Genomic DNA, 19,617 nt, shown 5'->3' on the forward strand with positions numbered 1-19,617 from the left:
CTTGATAGCTGTCTGCCTTCTGGTCCTCCCTGTATCTCATGCCATGGTGCCATCTGCTCATCTCACAGGGGACACCAGGCCTGAGCTTTCTTCTCCCAGGCTGGAATGGAGTCAAAACCAGCAAAGCTGTGTTCAGGGCCTGGGCATCTTTGGTATGTGCCCCATCATAGTGTTACCCAGTCAAATTCTCAGTAGCCAGCCCAAGTAGGGGGAAGATAAACAGCACGTTATCCTTCAGCCTCAGCCACCATCCATATGCATGGACCCGAGGAACCCAACTCCCTTGCAGAAGCAGGTGTGGCCTTCAGAAGGACCAGCGTCTGAGCGCTCAGTACCCGCTGCCCCTCTACCCTGGACGTTTCCCTACAGGCCAGAGCAGATGTGGCCCCAGGTCTGGAACGGCACAGGACACTGCTCTGGCTGCCCACGTGCAGTCCATCTTCTTGAAGTGGGCTTCTGCCACTTAAGAAATTGGTCACATTTAGAAATATTCAGCTTCAGCGAACATGTCATGGCTCTGTCTAGGAAAAACATACTATTATCTCTGGAGCTCGCCTGAAAGAACCAGCTTTTCCTGAAACAGATGTTTTGTAAAACCTACTGTGACAGGCTCATCAGAGCTGGCAATGGGCCAATGCTTGGTTACCAGCCTCACAAGGGCACATACCTCCCAGCCAGCTTCCCATCCATTCCCCACTCCCCCCCTCCCCGCCCCCCGTCCTGCAACTCACCCCCCAGACACCTAGGCCAGAGGAGAGACTCCCTGTGGCTCCTCCTTCTGGCTCTTAGGTTCTGAAGCTAAACATTTTACAAGCCTGGGATTATTGTGGATAGAGACAGCTAGCCAGGTGTGCCCTGGGGAGAAGTGTCCAAGATAATGACTCATAATATATTTCATTTGGTCCAACCAACATTTATCGAGGGCCTCCGGTGCACGAGGCACTGTTCTCATTGCTTTCAGGTACATTACTTCACAGTAACTGTTGAAGGTCACCCATTTCAGAGATGAGGAAACTGAGACCTTGTCCTGATTTCCTAGGGTTGCTATAATAAGTTTATCACCCACTTGGTGGCTTGAATCAACAGAAACGTGCTCTCTCATAGTTCTGGAGGGAAGAAGTCTCAAATCTGAGGATACCAGCAGGTCTGTGCTCTCTCCCAAGGCCCGAGGGGAGAGTCTTTTCTTGCTTTTTCCAGATCTGGGTGGCGTTTCTTGGTTTGTGATGGCATTGCTCCAATCTCTGCCTTTGCCTTGTCGCACAGAGTCGGACACAACTGAAGCGACTTAGTAGTAGTAGTAGCAGCAGCAGCAGCATCTTCTGGGTGTGTGTATCTGTGTCAAATGTCCCCCTGCCTTTCTCATCAAAGGATGCCTGCCACTAGATTTACAGCCTACTCTAGATCCAGGATAATCTCCAGATCCTTAGCTTGATTATATCTGCAAAGACCCTTTTCTAAATAAGATCACCTTGACAGATTCCAGGAGTGTATGGCCACTATTTGGCTCGCTGCAGACCTCTGGCTATTATCTGGTTGTATCCCGAAGGCCACTCAGCGAGAAAGGGTTCCTGTGAGGAGTAGACCCCGGCTGGCTGGCTCTGAGGGGCCCTCAGTCAGCGTCTCCCTCCCCAGACACTGTGAGGCAGGTCCCTGCTCTTAAGAAATCTACGACTGGGTGGGAAGGAGCTTAGCATATTGGTTATGAGGGAGTCCCATGGGTCCGGATGACCTTGGGCAAGTTATGTCAACACTCTTGTGTCTCAAAGGGAGAGTGAGCCATGTGGAAAATGAGAATCATAGTAAGAATAGCAGTACTCTCCAAAGGCTATAGTGGGACCAAAATGAGAAGGGCCCGAAATCAGCAAGATCCCAGGCACCCTGACTCCACAGCCTCTACCCATAACCACCATGCTCCATGCTTCCATCTGTAGGAACTCCTCAGATATTCAGATCAGAGCTCCTCAATGAAAGAAGGACAGAGGGAGGTTTCTGTTTAGGTTCCTAGAAGCCAGGGTGAAGAAGAAGAGGAAGCTGAAGCTGACTTAAGAGTTTTGAACTTGGCTCGCTGGGAGGATGAAGTTGCCAATAATAACATGGAAACAGCAAGAAGCTGGTTGAGGTAGGGGATGGGAGATAGGTAGGGAATAAATTCTATTGCACTTGGATGCAAGGGGGACATCTGGGTAGATTTCACTGGCAGGTGTTGGACTTAGAAGGTGACTTTTTTTGTTTTTTTTTTAAACTTTGTTTATTTATTTTCTTGGCTGTGCTGGGTCTCCGTTGCTGGGCTCGGGCTTTCTCTGGTTGTGGTAAGTGGGGGGCTACTCTCTAGATGCGGTGCTTGGTCTTCTCACCTCAGTGACTTCTCTTGTTGCAGAGTACAGGCTCTAGGCATGCAAGCTTCAGTGATTGCAGTGCATGGACTTAGTGGCTCCACAGCGTGTGGGATCATCCCCGACTAGGGATTGAACCAGTGTCCCCTGAATTGTCAGCAAAACTCTTAACCACTGGATCACCAGGGAAGTCCAGAAGGTGACTTTTAAAAGCTACACAGAGCTTCAGAGTGAGGGAAAGAATTGAACATGTTTGGCAAGGTCAAGTGCTGTTAGGGATGAAAGCATTTTGTGGGAAGGGGCAGAGAGCAAACTAGAAAAGAGAAAATGAAAGTCGTGTTCACACACACTGGTTTGTGGTCACAGCACTCCAATTTCCTGCCTGTAAAAGGGGTCTGCTGCAGTTTTCTCCCCAAGCTGTTGCTCAGGTTGCGTTAGATCATGGAAGGGAAATCACTGCAGAGATTGGGCACCAAACTGTAGCAATGGGCAGCAGGCGAGGGCCTTAGCCACGTCCCCTGATCCCGAGCACAACAGGAGAGGCACAGAGGAAAGCGTCCTACCTCTGCGTCATGGCTGGGGAAGTAATAACTGTTCACTCACTAGGTTTGAACTGGCTCTGATGGTGGACTCTAAATCTATTCATCATCACCCAAGGAACCGTATGATAAAAACTAGAATTTCCCCACTCCCTAGCGAGGGGAATACTTTTGCCACCAGTTTCTTTTTTTTGAAAAAGCAGGCAGAACGCTTCTCTCGTGGACCTCGTGGAGTGCTTCTGCTGCGCCGTCCTGATGCCTGGGCACCACCACCCATGAGTCCTGCTTGCCCTCCAGCTCCTGTGTCTGCAGGATGGGGGTTGGTCCAGCAACGTTGCCATGACGACCAAGGAAGAGGCCAGCCCTGCCTTCAGCTCTTAGTTTCAGGGAAACTAAGTGACAGACTCTCTTTTGTTTTCTTTCTTGGGGAGGGGGTTCCCCACCATGTTCCCGTTGGCATGGAAACCTTTCACTCCCACCAGGTGAGGTCGTCACATGGGGAGATTAATTTATTTGAACAGATTCCTGGAGAGACCACTGTGAAAGGAGAAAGTGTCAGGATGCGATGGTTCTGGCCACTGTGACATGATGAGTACCCTGCTCCTCGGGGAGGGGTGGTGAGTGGGCACCGTGGCCTTCAGACCCCAATCTGTGTGTGTTCAGGTCACTGGGATTTTTAAGCTGCCTTTTATACATGTGGCATTTTATGAGCTTCTTTATACTCGATTTCCATTTAGTGCTCACTATGACCCTGTGCATTGATATTATTGTCCCCTTTTGCAAATGAGAAAGCTGATGCTCAAAAAGGTTTAAGGACCTTTCCCAAGGTCACTCAGCTGGCAAGTGGCTGTGTTGGAGCTCAAACCCAGACCTGTTTGCTGCATAATCCCTACAACCCTTGCCCTTCTGACATCCCGCCTTAACCTTGTACTTGATTTTACACGATCTCTTCAGGGTCTCTCGAGCCATCAGGGAGACATCGTCTAAAAAATGTACCATGATAACTAAACACTTAGTACTCTGTGAGAAACACCGCTGCACACTGTCTGGATGCCTGCTTGGGGAATTAGGCAATGACAAGAGAAATTAAATACCTTAATGGATTTTGACAACAAGTCTATGTTGGGGGAATTCAAATTGCATAAAGAAAAAAAAGTAGACTTTCTCTCTGGACCTGATTACTAATATGCATGCCTAATTTATTAGCTGCATTTTAAAAACTCTCGTTTTGTTAGGACCAAAGTTCTTGGAGGAAGAAAGGTGGGTTGGAGGAGGCAAGTTTAATCTTCTTGGAGGAGGTTGGGCTTGAGCTGACCTGATGTCCATGATTTTTTTTTTTTAGTTTATACGAATTTTTTAAAGTGTTTTATTAATTAATTGATTAGGCTGCATTGTGTCAGTTGCGGCACATGGGGTCTTCATTGCATCATGCAGATTCCTTGTTGCATTGCATGGCCTCCCTAGTTGTAGTGGTGAGTTTAGCAGTTACGGCACATGGGCTTCGTTGCCCCATGGCACGTGGCATCTTAGTTCCTGGACCAGGGATCCCCTGCATTAGAAGGTGGATTCTTAATCACTGGACCACTAGGAGAGTCCCTGTCCATGATTTTGGAGGGGGGGGTGGTGGTGTTTGCTAGATACGTATCAAATGAATGATAACAGTTACTTACCATCGCTTTCTCACTTACTAAGCCCTGGCAAAGATGCTAGCCCCTCATTTAACATCCCCCTGCATTGAATCTGCCCACAGCCCTGCAAGCGAGATTCTACTGTCTGTCTCCATTTTACAGAACAGATATGGAGGCTGAACGATAGAGCCATTTCCCCAAAGCCATACCCTTAGTAAGGAGTGGAACCAGAATGACTATTATTCTTATTATCATAAATTATTACTGTTGCATTATTACCCTAAAAGTGGCTTTAGAGAACCTGAAGCTGAAAATGACACCCAGAGTTCACCCTGCCCGTTTTCTTGCCTTCGGGTAAGATTGCAGCAAATTCTTCATGTTATTTGTCTTAAAGAATACTGTTCTTGCACAATCATTTATCAGCATGTCTTTTTTTTTTTTTTCATCACCTATAAGATGTAGAGTACTGGGAACAAACATGGATTCTATTTTTGGCAAACTCAGTCTCAGGGGGAAAGAAGGCGCAGACTTCAATGGCCATCATATAAGTCCAAAAGATGACACATTTCACAAGAGAGCTGCCAATGAAATGCTGTGGGGAATCCAGAGGAGAGTATTTCGGGTAGGAGGGATCGGGGAAGCAAGCTTTGCAGGATGAGCAGGTTTGGGGCCCGGGTGCTGGCGAGCAGGGTTTAGCAGGTCACAGGCTCCCAGGCTCGGGGGCCACACACATCTCCACGTGTAACTGAGATCACCCAGGGAGACTCGGCGGGCAGGAAGCAGGTCAAGGACAGGCTTAGCGGACCATCTACCTCAAAGGGTCCTCAGAAGAAGAAAAGCAGAGGACGGAAAACACTTGGGAGCATGCAGGGGCTTAGAACGAGAGTTACAGAAAGCGAGTGACTGACTGCACGGAATGTATGAAGAAACTGAATTAGGAAAGGCCAGGGGGTTAGGGGGAGAAGGCAATGGCAACCCACTCCAGTGTTCTTGCCTGGAGAATCCCAGGGACTTGGGAGCCTGGTAGGCTGCCGTCTATGGGGTCGCACAGAGTCAGACACGACTGAAGTGACGCAGCAGCAGCCGCAGCAGCAGGGGGTTAGGGGTACTGCGGAGGTCCCTGGTAAACTTTGAGAGGACAGTCTGTTTGGAGCAGTAAAAGCAGAAGCCAGCTGCTCATCCTGAGGCCAGGAGGGGCTCAGCACCAAGTGACTTTCTCCAGGTCATGCTCCACCCAGCAAGGGCTGTGATTCCAGTCCTAGTGGAGGGCCGGCAGAGAAACCCGCAGAGCTGCCCAACCTCACTGGAAGCCTGGAAAAGAGAAACGACTCTTGCAAGTCACACAGACCCAGATCACCAACTGATAACCATGTATGGGGAGGGCGTGACCTTGAGTACGTGCTTTATTTTTCCTTAGCTCAGTTTCATCTGATAGATAACAAGAGCTATCTCTTCTTGAGTGCTTATGGCATACTGGGTATAATTCTAAATACTCCACATATATTAGCCCATTTAATCATCACAATAGGTAGAATTTCCATCCCCATTATAAAGATAAAGATACCAAAGCACAAGCGGGTTAAGACGTTTTCCTAAGATCATCAGCTAGTTATGGACAGGGCAAGGATTCCAACCTAAGCAAGATTCCAGAGTTTATGTTAATATATCTGTCCTAAGGTCTCATCATAGCTTAGGCAGAATGATCAAGGCACGAGAAAGTTCCTGGCCTAAAGGAGGCTCAGTGAATTACTCCCTTTCCCTGACCAACCAAATCTGAAGTCAGGGAGGCCTGGCCTGAGAGAGGCCTATGGGACCAGCTCCATGAGTGCTCACTGACACTAGTGAAAACTGCATGCAGAGGGACACACACAGATTTGTCTTGTGAAGTTGGCTGCGAATGCCATGAGCCCCTGGGGCAGGGTCAAGTGAGAATGGTTTTGCTCTCAACACCTGCGCAGCAGAGATTGGCCAGCTGCTGACCTGCAAGTCCATGACAAGTGAAATTCACAAAGCGAACAGATTTCATCTGAAATCTGGAGGAAAAAGGATATTTGACCAGGATATGCCTACTGAATCCCTGAATAAGGGTTCACTGGGTGTACACTGTATACAAAAGGGAATTAGGATTACATTGGAAAGGAACTGGATTTGGATGAAATTGAATGCCAAGAAGAATTAGAGTCTGGGCCAAGGATGACTTCTTCACATGAGTTTTCCCACTTATTGCCTGGACTCACGCAACCCTATAGTTTGGTGCAGAGCTGTGTTTAAGCATTAAAATGCTTTGTATCTCAGATAGGCTCTGAGTGTGTAATTAAAAGGATCCCTTCATTAGCAGAACTACATGACTCAAGCTCAAGTTGGCCTTTTCTGCTAATTTTGGAGGTGGTAAAACAGAGGCTAATACAACCACTAATTACAGCCGTCACACAGACAGCGCCTTGCTGTCGCTTCCAGGAAATCTTTGTTCTCCCCAAACATAGACAGGATCTTCCCAGTCACTGGGAGAGAAGTAGGAGAAAGATTCATTCCAGCAACCAGAAGGAGGGGTGTGGCAGTGCAGGGGTTAACAATGTGACCTCTGGAGTTACGCTGCTGGGTTCCAGTCCTAGCTTCATCCCTTAATCAGCTGACTCCACCTCTCAAAGCTTCAGCATGCTTAGATGTTGACTGGGGCCGAGTAGCATGGTCGTGGGTACTCACTGAAAGGATGACTATCTTCACTGCCAGCTATTTTGAACACCTACTGTGTGTCAGGATCTACGTGGGGGCTACAGTCATACACTGTAGATGTCACCCCCCTGGGGTGAGAGAAACAGGCATCAAAGAGACGGCTGCACAAATAACCATGTAGGTGTAATTGTGATAATGACTCGGAAGAAAAAACAATGGTGATGATGATGACAACGATGATGATGGACAAAGCCTGTAAGCTTCTGTGTAAAGGCATGGTTGATTTAACTCTGGAAGTTATGGGAAGCTTTTTGAAAAAGGTGATCCAGAATCTCAGATTTGAAGGATGAGTGTTTCTCATGTGGATAATTTGGGGAAAAGCCTTTACAGAAAGAGGGAGGGATGCCCCAGGTGGTGCTAGTGGTAAAGAACCTGCCCGCCAATGCAGGAGAGGCAAGAGATGCAGGTTTGATCCCTGGATTGGGAAGATCCCTTGGAGGAGGGCATGGCCACCCACTCTGGTATTTTTGCCTGGAGAATCCCTTGGACAGAGAAGCCTGGAGGGCTATGGTCTATAGGGTTGCAAAGAGTCGGACATGACTGAGCAACTTAGCTCACAAGGATGTGGAATTTGGATGATGAGGCAGGCGAAGCAGGCAGTGATCAGACCTGCAAGGCCTGGAGCTCTCTGGCTGGGAGTAAGGCCCCGCCCAGAGCGTCTAGGCAGCTCGTGTGGGCCAGGCTTGTCATCTGAAAACTTCCTCCGGGATCCAGTGGAAAGCTGAGCAGAAGTCCAGTCATTCATAAAGACAGCAGCCAACTATTTAGTGGGTTTAAAGAGGAATTCTGCAGCCCTTGGGGCAAAATGATTCTCCTCCGTGCCTGCCAGTGTGGACGGGCAAGTCTGAAGCTTCTCATTCAGAATCAGAGTTTGGGCCACTCTGGTGTTTTAGCTCAACAGTGGTGTAGGGTTGTTGGGGTTCCCCCCGCCCCCCGGCCTTGCTGCTGCTTTTTCCAAGGTTCTGAGCAGGAAGTCAGCAGAACTGGGTCTGCCTTTGCTATCACCTTTCACTTGATGCCAGCCCTCAAGCAAAGGACTTTGGCCTGGACTTTCCAATATTATTTCAAAAAGAAACTGAGATGAGAGAATCACTAGGGTTCCTTCTACTCTTCAGTTTAACTCTTGCTTTATGTGGGGCACAGAGAACATTTCTATGTTCGTGATTCTGTGACAACTGTCATTGAGAGCCAGGCTATCAGATGAAGAGCCGTCATCCAGTGAGGCCCTAGAAAATGAGACTCACTTATGTAGGAGGGATGTATTTAGGTTCAGACAGAGGGCAGGTGCAGTTGGACCCCAGGCCGCCTGCAGCAAGATCCCCCGACGGCCTCTGGGCAGTCCCAGGAGCACAAGGACAGGCCGGTGACTAGTTACATGGGTTGAGGGTGGGGCAGAATGTCCAAAAGTGGTTAAAGAAATGCTCGATCCCTCTGTATTCCTGGAGGTATGTGTGGACCTCTCCTACTGAGGCTGGGGACTTGACAGTGAGCCTCTCCAGATGATGACACATGGGAGATAAAGAGGCTGGTGATTATAATCAAAGTGGCGTGCATCCATTTTCCCTATAATTACATTAGTCCTATAGGTTAGGTGGCTTCCCAGGTGGCGCTAGTGGTAAAGAACCCGCCTGCCAATACAGGAGGTATAAGAGACGTGGGTTTGATCCCTGGGTTGGGAAGATTCCCCTGGAGGAGGGCATGGCAACCCACTCCAGTATTCTTGCCTGGAGAATCCCATGGACAGAGGAGCCTGGCAGACTGTAGTCCTTGGGGTCACAAAGAGTCTGACACTACCTAAGCGACTTGGCACGCATGCACAAATAAGTTAGGTGCCACTTTTAGGTGCCATTATTTTTCCCACTTTATATAAGAGGATACTGAAGCTTTGTGGTTATATGATTTGCCTAAAATGATGGAACTGGGATTCCAACGGTGCCTCAGACTACCCCCAGAGCCCACTCCATGGCTCCCCAGACTCGTGCCCATGGGGCAGAGCTGCCTGGCAGCATCTCACCCTCTCCTTGGCCTGAGTGACTATGCATTTCACTGACTCTCACTGCCCACGCCCAAGACAAAGAAAGCCAGAGGAACCAGGGCGAAGACACCTGCTATGTGCAGAGGGCAGAGCAGAGAGAGCCCTGTTGGAAAAGAATCGGATTGGGGGCGGGGGTGGTCCCTCTAAAATGAGCTGTCAATTCCTCTATCTGGAAAATGAGGGGGCTGGGCCCCAGTGACCCTAAAGGCACTTCCAGCTTGGAAACAGCCCAAGTTCTGGGTCTGTGGGAAAGGGGGTATTAGACTGAATCTACTTGTCTGTTCTTTTGTTAATTCATTGCCTGGCCTGGCAAGGAGGATGCTCCTGCAGCACCCCAGCCTGGTGCCTCCGAGAATTCATCCCAAGCAGGGAAGAGGACCTAGTCCGCTGCTGTTGCCGCTGGGGGCCTCTGTTCATTCACACACGACGAAACAGTGCATCAGTGACTTGTGTGGGCCTGTGACTGTAAAACAGGGGTTGATTTGTTGCACAGTCAAAACAGAACAGCCCCATTCTTATAGACGCTGGTTGTCACATACCCTGCGGTCAGTTACAAGCAGACAGACCCACCCATCTACCCACCCCGCTGCAGCAGAATCATCTGGAGGTCTAATCATCTGTTTGATTCTAAAGAATGCAACAAGTTTGAACTAGGCTTAGACTAAATGCCGCCCCCCACCCAGTCACTCTCCCTCGTAAGTAAGTGACCGCCATTGTAAGGGAGGAGAAAATGAGATTTCATCAGTATACTGAGTTGTAACATGATGGAGTGGAAATGGCCTGGGCTTTGAACTCAAGCAGATCCTTATTCAAATATCACTCGGCCATTTAACAGCTGAGTGACCTTTGAAAAGTAGCCTAATCTCTCTGAAACTCATTTCTCAACAGCAAAATGGAGCCACTTATTATTATACCTAATTCATAAGGATGATTGCCAGGGTCAAATGAGATGTTACAAATAACCCACCTGACTCTCCGGTACTCAGTGCCTGATAACTCCCTGTGTATGGAAGCAGCATAGTGCAGTAGTTAGAAACAAGGACATTGGCACCTGCCTGCCTGGGTCTCTATCTGGGGTTTATAACGTATTAGTTTCTCTCTTTGTGCCTTGGTTTCTGCATCTGTAAAATGAGAATAACAATACCTTCTGCACAGGATTTTATCGAGATTAAATGATTTAGGATGGCAGTCCCTGGCACATAACCGGTATCATCACTGTTGTGTTTTGTTGTTGATGTTACGCTGTGCTATGGAGGAAAGTGATTGGGGGGTCCAAAAGTGGCCAGATGAGCATTCTGAGGAACGTTGCATAAAGGGAAGCCAGTGGGAATAGACCCAGCATGGATCTAGGTCTTACAGGGACTGGAACATCAGCCAGATCTCTCGTTAAGTCCCTCTCCTCATCAGTCTGAAACACATGCCTCACCCATCTATCGCCTTCCCTTCAAATAGGATAGCATCACCATCAAGCAAATTGAGCCTCTGTGATGGAAGAGATTTATCAAATGACAGAGCCAGGCTACATGGTAGTTATGTTTATTTTTAGTAACTTCAGCCTCCGACTCTTTAAATTAGCTGCCAGGCTAATTTAAGGGATTTCTCTGATGCATGGTTGGCAGTTTCTCCAGGAATGCCAACGCGCATTTGAAACCCCCGAGGGGCTGAGGGGACACGACTTGGCCAAGCGGTAGGGAAAGGAACCTGCCTGCCTCCTTTTGCCAGCTCAGCCTCGTTGCCCACCAGGTTCTCCTGCCAAGCCACAGGATTGCCCGGGAACATGATCCAGGGCCTTCCCTCCCTTTCTGTCCCCTGTGATCAAACACCAAATCCATCTTCTTTCACCTAGACCAGTGATTCTTAGACTTCACTCCTCATTATACTCACCCACAGGGTTTGCTGAGACAGTTTCTGAGGCCATAGGTCTGGGGCGGGGGCAAGCACGTGCATTGCCAACAAGGTCTTAGGTGATGCTGATGCTGCTGGTCCGGGGACCATGCTTTCAGATTCACTGACCTTGAATGTTCCAATGGCTTCCCTTACATTGTCAACCCCCTGCCCCCTCAATTCAGCATACTTACCTCTGGCAGACTCATTCCTCTTCTCTGAACTTCTGATTTTGCCACTCTTCTCCCCCAAATTCACCACAACCTTGTCATCTCATACACTACCAAGTCCAAGCTTGCTAGTCTTAACGTGCAAGATCCGATAAAGACCTGCTCCCTTTCATGTATATGACTCAGTTCAGTTCAGTTCAGTTGCTCAGACATGTCCAGTTCTTTGCAACCCCATGAATCACAGCACGCCAGGCCTCCCTGTTCATCACCAACTCCCGGAGTTTACCCAAACTGATGTCCATCGAGTCAGTGATGCCACCCAGCCATCTTATCCTCTGTCTTCCCCTTCTCCTCCTGCCCCCAATCCCTCCCAGCATCAGGGTCTTTTCCAATGAGTCAACTCTTCTCATGAAGTGGCCAAAGTATTGGAGTTTCAGCTTCAGCATCAGTCCTTCCAATGAACACCCAGGACTGATCTCTTTAGGATGGACTGGTTGGATCTCCTTGCAGTCCATGGGACTCTCAAGAGTCTTCTCCAACACCACAGTTCAAAAGCATCAATTCTTCGGCACTCAGCTTTCTTCACAGTCCAACTCTCACCTCCATACATGACCACTGGAAAAACCATAGCCTTGACTAGATGGACCTTTGTTGGCAAAGTAATGTGTCTCTGCTTTTTAATATGTATATGACTAAGACCCCCTAAACTGACCTCCTTCCATATGTTCCGGGTCCCATCTCTGGTTGCTCACCTAGCCACTCTCACCTGGCTCAGACATTGTTTGTGGATGGGTCTAATCTTCCCCCTCTGGGTCACATGCTTCTGGGTGGCAAGGTGGACTGTGTCAACCTTACCTGTGTAACCCAGGCCCACGGGACAGGTAAGAGCTAAGGAAGTGGTTCATACATGAATAAATGATTGAAGAGATGTTTCACTTAAAAAAAAAAAAGGGAATTATTTCTCTGAGAGCACTCAAGCATCTTCTGTGAAACTAGCCCTTTCATTATTTACCTTCCTATTTTGTTAATTTACAAGAAAAAAAAATATATATATATAGTTTAAACATCAGAAGAAAAGTCTTTGGTTTGATTTAAATCAAATTAGCACAAGAGTTATGTAGTGAGCAAAGCCTCAGGTGTGTACTGAGACAGTCCTGAGTACAAAGTCTTTTTTTTTTTCTAAAGAGTTCTGTTTATTTATTTGGCCACACCACACGGCCTGTGAGATCTTAATTCCCCAACCAGGGATTGAACCAACACACCCTGCACTGGAAGGCAGAGTCTTATCCACCGGATTTTGGGGGAAGTCCTTGAGGACAAATTCTGATTCCCCTATTGATTCATGGAAGTGAGCAAGACTGGGCAGTATCGAGGTTCTTTGGGCCTCAGGTTCCTAATCTGTAAAATGGGACTAATTTTTACCTACCTTATAGAATTGTCTTGAGAAACCAATGAAATTAATATATCAAGTAAGCTACTTGACATCGAGTGTGTGCAGTGTGTTGTCGCTCAGTTGTGTTCGGCTTTGCGACCCTGTGGACTGTAGCCAGGCTTCTCTGTCCATGGAATTTCCTAGGGAAGATACTGGAGTGGGTTGCCATTTCCTTCTCCAGGGGATCCTCCCAACCCAGGGACTGAATCCGCGTCTCTTGCATAGGCAGGCAGATTCTTTACCACTAGCGCCACCTGGGAAGCCCCAGGAGTGGGTCTCCGATAAATACTAGTGATTTTCTTTTCAGACAGAATGGTGGTAGGGGGTTTTTCACAGGAGTTTTAATAAAGCAAAACTCCATTTTATTTGAAAAACCATAATAGATAAAACATTCCAGGATTCTTTCCCCTATTTTAATGAATCAAAGACATACCAAATTCAATTGTTTTTAAATGCCCCAAAGGACTAGTAAGCTTGATTTACATTTTCTTTACCAGTCACTTCCATTTCGTAAGTCTGACTTTTCTATTAAAATGCTATTAACTAAAAATGGGACTTTACAGTATTTGTGATACCTTGGATCTCCATGTGATAACTGGAATTATCTGAGCAAAATGCCATTCCTCTGTGTTTTAGTTCTTCTTCTGTGTCAGTTGTATCTTTACTGCCTTCTTCCAGTTGAGTAAAACCCCTTCCGCCTGAATTTGTGGTTTCAAGTTCATGAAAATATCTGTGGCTTTGAGGGCCCTTTTCATCTTGAGGTTATTAATTGCGATTCAGGAAGGAAGGGCAATGGTAATCACCTGGTAAGTGCAGCAACCCTTGAAGGAAATGTGAGAGGCTGTCGTGGAGAAAGCAGACTCCTTCTGGGCAGCTCTGGAGGTGGGATGGGAGGCAGGCTGCAGACACTGGAGGCAGACAGCCTCTGACATGCAGTCCAGGAAAGCATCCCAGCCTGAAAGGTGCCCTGGAGTTGGTGGGGTCCCCCTCAGCAGGCAACCCAAGCTCCGGCCACCACCCCGGATGAATGATCTGCCAGTCAGATGACCTACCCGTGCTAATGTCCTGTCTACCTGGGACTCATTTTTTTTCTCTAAAATGACGTCGTTGTGAAAATGCTCTGGAACTAGATAGAGGTGGTGCTTTGCATAACATTGTGCCTTGTGTGCTTTAAAATAGTGAATCTGAGGCCTTCCCTGGTAGTCCAGTGGTTAAGATTCCATGCTTTCAAGGCATGGGGGCGCAGTTTTGATTCCTGGGTTGGGAAATAAGAGCCAGCATGTCTTGAGATAGAGCAAGAAAAATTTAAAAATAAAACGGTGAATTTTATGTCATGTGCATTAGACCACAATAAAAGAAAATAGATGACATCATTGGATAGAATGATCTCAGAGCTGTTTCTAGCTATAATGTGTTATGTTTCTGGGAGGGAGCACGTGACTTAGGGGACCTATGTCACCAGACTCTTTTTTAGCAAAGACAAGCCATGTAGGTAATATCTGACAGGGGGAATGGCCTATTAAATTCTGGTTCTGACATAATATGGAATATTACATGGGCTTCCCAGGTGGCACACTAGTGGTAAAGAACCCACCTGCCAATGCAAGAGACATAACAGACACGGGTTTGGTCCCTGGGCTGGGAAGATCCCCTGGAGGAGGGCACGGCAGCCCACTCTAGTATTCTTGCTTGGAGAATCCCCATGGACAGAGGAGTCTGGGGGGCTACAGTCCATGGGGTCTCACAGAGTCGGACACGACTGAAGCAACTTAGCACATGCCTATGTCTATGAGAGGTTACCCTCATGAAAACACACTTAAGGCCACAGGAAAACATGATATAATGGTAAAGTGTAAGAAAAAGGATTTAAACTACCCATGGTGTGATCCTAACTTATAAATACAGATTAAAAAATTAAAACATTAAGTGTTTATCCCTGAATTGTGGGATTGCAAATGATTCTGATTCCTTTTATCCCTTTATACAGTTTTCAACATGCCTACAAAGAGCATAATGATTATTATAATTTTTAAAAACTACTTAAAAACAAAAAAATAAATAACAGTCCTCTGGGTTTTGTAACCCTCAATGTGAACCAGGATGTGCTTTGGAAAAACAGGGCAGCAAAATGGGAAGTGTCCTGGTCAGGAGAACTGAAGTGTAATTCCAGTTCAGCCAGGGCAAAGAGCCCCTTCACCCTACTGCACCTCAGTTTCCCCACCTGGAACATGGGAATAGAAACCACTTCAGACTGCACATGTTTCGAGAAGAGCAAATGAGATCGCCAAAGTGTGACAGTTCTGTTGATTGAAGAGTTCTCAGCCGGTTTCCTTTGTCATGGAGTGCATTCAAACTGTACATTTCCTTCAACAAAATCTCCTTTAACAAAAACTTAATGAGTGCTTATAAAGTCAGTGATTGCCACTTATCCAGGAATTTAAGAGCTCATTTCCGGTAACGCGGCTGCTTTTTGTTCTCATCTTTCTTCTTATAACCTTAATCTGAAACCATTTTATTTCATCTGAAGAGTAACCACCTGACTTTTATTTACAGTCTTAAATTCAAGGAGGTGATGATAAAAACCAGTTTAGCTGAAGGGAAATTGCACCCACCCCACCCTCATCCCATCCCACTTCCCTCACCCCACCCCACCCCCGGGAGTGAGTGCTTCTTTGGAGGAATCAGGTCCCTCCCCTTTGTAGGAGGATGCATTTGTTTCCTTGAACCATCCACACAGTTAAACTTTAGAAGTGGTTTTGAGCTGCTCTGGTTCTGCCTGTCCTGGCTTTGAGACCCACTTTGAAGGAAACATAACTTACAGGACCTTTTATTCACACCAGGGGGTTCTCTTTCAGACTTGGCCTCCTTGAACCAGCATGAGCAAAAGTCCATTTTGTCAGAGTTGTCAAGTACAGTTTCTCTATCAAACCGCTTTCCCATTTAAGCGAGCCCATGGGGTGGATACAAAGCATCATGAGCTTGATTTTTTTTTTGACGCTTACCTTGCTATTGAAGGTGGCTCAGATGGTAAAGAATCTGCCTCCAACACGGGAGATCTGGGTTCAATCCCTGGGTCAGGAAGATCCCCTGGAGAAGGGAATGGCAACCCACTCCAGTATTCTTGCCTGGAGAATTCCATGGACAGAAGAGCCTGGCAGGATAGAGTCCATGGAATCGCAAAGAGTCAGACACGACTGAGTGACTAACATTTTCACTTGCTATTAAAAACACACTTTCCCAATGCAATGAATTCAGTGAAACATTTCCCAAGCACCTAATATGCATCAAGTCCTATAGAAAGAGGGTTGAATAAGATATGGTCCTTGCCTTCAATGACCTCACAAAATAGCAAGAGGGATTGGCACATAAGCAAATTCAGGGCAGTTGACTCGAGAAATGCAGACGTCCAAGGGACCCGGAGTGGATCTGAAAGACAATCTTCAGTGTGGCCAAGGGAACAGGTGTGAGCTGGTTCCGAAAGTGGAGAAGAAATGTGCCAGGCAGCCAGGGCCGAGGAAGACTTCAAAGGCCAAGTCAGAAAGCAGGTACGAAGATACTAAGATAGCCTGACTTGGTGACTGATGGCATGCTTGGAAGTGGGATCTCTGAGAACGAGGCCATTTAATAAAGAAGAGTAGAAAATGGCCTTGGTATTGATCTCAGTGCCGTGGGATGCGGCTCTTTTTTTTCCTGGATCTCTTAGCCAGTTGGACAGTTTTTATTGGCTGTGTACACCATGCTCAGGGTGTTACTGAGTCCAAGCTCGTACTGCTCACCACATGACAGGCCAATAAATAGAGAGACAAGTTGTTGGGGCAAGGAATAGTGACCTTATTCAAAAAATCAGCAGACCGAAAAGATGGTGGACCGGCATCACAAAGAGCCATCTTCCCTGAGTTAGACTTCAGGCTTCCTTTAATACTAAAAGGGGAGTGGCTAAAGTCCTGGTTCCAGTCAGACCCCAGAGGGGATGTGTTCATTTCTTCCTTCCTGCAGCCATTCAGAGGTGGGCCTAGTCAGAAGGTTTCCTGTGAACTAAATAAAGGTATTTCAGCTTGATGCTCATTCCATGGGAGACTGCCTTCCCAGAGATGGACCATTATGTGTAATTTAAGTTTATCGGCAACATCCCTTTAGTGGTGGACTTGCAGCGAAAACAATAGAACACAAAGGCTAAAGTAAAAGTAACAGATTCAATAGGGAGTCAGATTTGTTTTAGAAGGCGGCCTTGGATACCTTGTGGAGGATGGAGGCTGGAGGCCCTGTTGCCAAAGTCCAGGAGAGGACAGACAAGGCCAGGGCAGTGGGGACAGTGGGCCGGGTTCCAGGAAACACTAAGGAGGCCGTGAAGGCAGAGGGAGAAGGGGGTGTTGGTGTTGGTTCTGATGTTTCCTGCTTGGGTCACTGGCAGATGGTGGTGACCTTCGAGGAGATGGGGAGACGGGGAATGCAGACTTGGGGTGGGGGGGAAATAGCCGCGTCAGTGGGAGGTACCTGAGGGCCATCCTGGAAGGTAAACAGGTGATCGTTGGGTCTACAGGTGAGAACATTCCAGCTGGAGGGGCATATCTGAGTGTGAGTGGCTGTGAACTTTCTTGACTCTCAGGAAAATTTCAGGATAAAATATCCAGACAGGAATCACAACACTCTAGTCATTTCTTTTTCTTCTTTTTTTTTTTTGTACGAGTTCCAAATAAAATAGTTAAGCCAGAAAACGTAATTGTGCCTATTCCTAGAATTGGGTAACTGATGTATCTTTGCAGATTGTTCATTGAACTGTGCCTATGGCTTCCTGCCAGCCCTCAATGAGATTTTTATATTTCCTAATTATTCAATTACTACCCATAAGTAGGAATTTGAAACCAAACCCAGACTCCTTCATAATTGAGTATTCTCTTGAATCATGAGTACAGGAAAGGAAGTTGTCCATACTGGGAAACTAAGATGGTAGAACAGAGGAAGTGTTCGTCTCTTGTCCCATGGCTCTGTCCTGGGCTCAATTTCTCAGCCATGTGAGCTTGGGCAGGTCACTTTTATTTTTTAACTTTAAAAAATTTTTTATTTATTTTTAATTGAAGGATAATTACAATATAGGGTTGGTTTCTGCCATACATCAACATGAATTAGGTATCATATACATACCATAGGTATATACAGATATGACTCTTTGGGCAGGTCGCTTCTTTGAGGTCAATTCTCTGGTTTATCCATTAAGAATAGTAATAATAGGGACTTCCCTGGTGGTCCATTGGCTAAGACTCTGGGCTTCCAGTGCCAGGGGCCCAGGTTCGATCTCTGGTCAGGGAACTAGATCCCACATGCTGCAACTCAGACTCAGCACAGCCTAATTAATTAAAGAAAAGAATAGTAATAATACCCCCCTGGCTCCGCCCGCCATTGCTGTAAATCTAAAGGAAAGAAGAATTTGCAAGAGAAAGTGTTCTGTGTGCAAACCCACTCTAAATGTTGGTTCTATCATTAACTCCTTGTGTGTTACAGGTCTCAGCTGCTGGGGAAGTCGTTAGCCTCAAAAGAAAATCCTCCGCACAGCGATCTGGCCGGCGCCTCACAGGGCAACGCCAACCCCGACGCCCACCTGCCCTCCATCTGCCTCAAGCAGGTGTTCCCCAAGTACGCAAAGCAGTTCAACTACCTACGCCTAGTGGACAGGATGGCAAACCTGTTTATCCGCTTCCTGGGAATCAAAGGGACGATGAAGTTGGGACCAACAGGCTTCCGTACCTTCATCAGGTTAGTGAGACCAGCCCCCTCTGGCTGGGATTCAGGCAGCCTGGAGACCAGCCCGACATCTGGCTAGAGCCTTCTCCCTGACTGCCCCTGGGAGAGTCTGTGATGCCAGATTGGGCCCCACTGGGTTGGGATTGGCCCAGCAGCTGGCACTGGGCCTGACATATAGTACACTCTTGTTCGTTGAACGAATTAATGAATGCTACAGATGTGACAGCATTCATAACCTTGTGCTTGTGGTTAAAAAACAATTCCGTGCTACTTTGAGCAGGATCCTGAGACCAGAGATGAAAAATTGCCTCTTGGACTCAGACAGATCTCACGCTTCCTAAAACTGGGTGCAGTTCTCCCAGGGGTGCATGGCTGAGTGCTGAGCGTTTATGAAGCCGCAGCAGAGAAGCAAGGCCTATCTTTCCAAAGTGTCATTTTCAGGAGAGAAAAGTTAAATAATTCAGTTGATAAATAATTTAATACATTTGTTCTAGCATAAAAATAATGTGGTTATATTATGAAGTATAATACAAAATTTGCACGAAGCACAAGACAAAGAAACAATGCTTTTGCCACATCCTACAAAATAGGCCTAACCTCCTAAGATTATTCATTAACTTGCCTCTACCCTCTGGGGCACTTTGAGGGCAGTACAGGAGCACTTAGGAGCTGTGTGACTTTGGATAAGTTAATGACGGTCTCTGAACCTCAATGGTCCTAGAAAATGGGGATGAAGCTACCAGTGCCCTAGGATTGCATGTCATACACCTCAGAGAAACTGTCTGCTAGTGTTCAATGCTGCTGTTGTTTCTCTCACCATTGGTTTTAATATTTCTAACTAGTAACTCAAAGTCACCCTCTTCATAGTTGTATTCATGAAGGCAAATAGTTAGAAGTCTGGAATTGGAAACCACTTCGCCATGTGCTTTTCTCTAAATGAATTTTATAAATTCTAACTCTAGCCCTCTGATACTCCTGATAGGATAGCATGCAGAAGTATCCGCAGGAATTTTTGCCGTCTCAATAAACCTGAAGTCATACTCGCACAGTGATTCTGAGAAGGGCTTTGTGTTAGTTTCAGGTGGAAAGAAAGCCCAGTGGAAAGAACACAGGCTTTGGGGTTT

General features: G+C 46.9%; 1 protein-coding gene across 1 annotated transcript in view; it reads left to right on the forward strand.

The window, feature by feature from the left end:
- TTLL11 (tubulin tyrosine ligase like 11) overlaps positions 1 to 19,617 on the forward strand; it is a 261,643-nt gene that overhangs the window by 199,497 nt on the left and 42,529 nt on the right. The window contains exon 7 of the mRNA XM_068966426.1: positions 18,254 to 18,505. Within this exon, the coding sequence (XP_068822527.1) occupies positions 18,254 to 18,505 (252 nt within the window). The remainder of the gene's footprint in view (positions 1 to 18,253; positions 18,506 to 19,617) is intronic.

This window comes from Capricornis sumatraensis, chromosome 1 (assembly GCF_032405125.1).
Source record: "Capricornis sumatraensis isolate serow.1 chromosome 1, serow.2, whole genome shotgun sequence".
Classification (NCBI taxonomy): domain Eukaryota; kingdom Metazoa; phylum Chordata; class Mammalia; order Artiodactyla; family Bovidae; genus Capricornis; species Capricornis sumatraensis.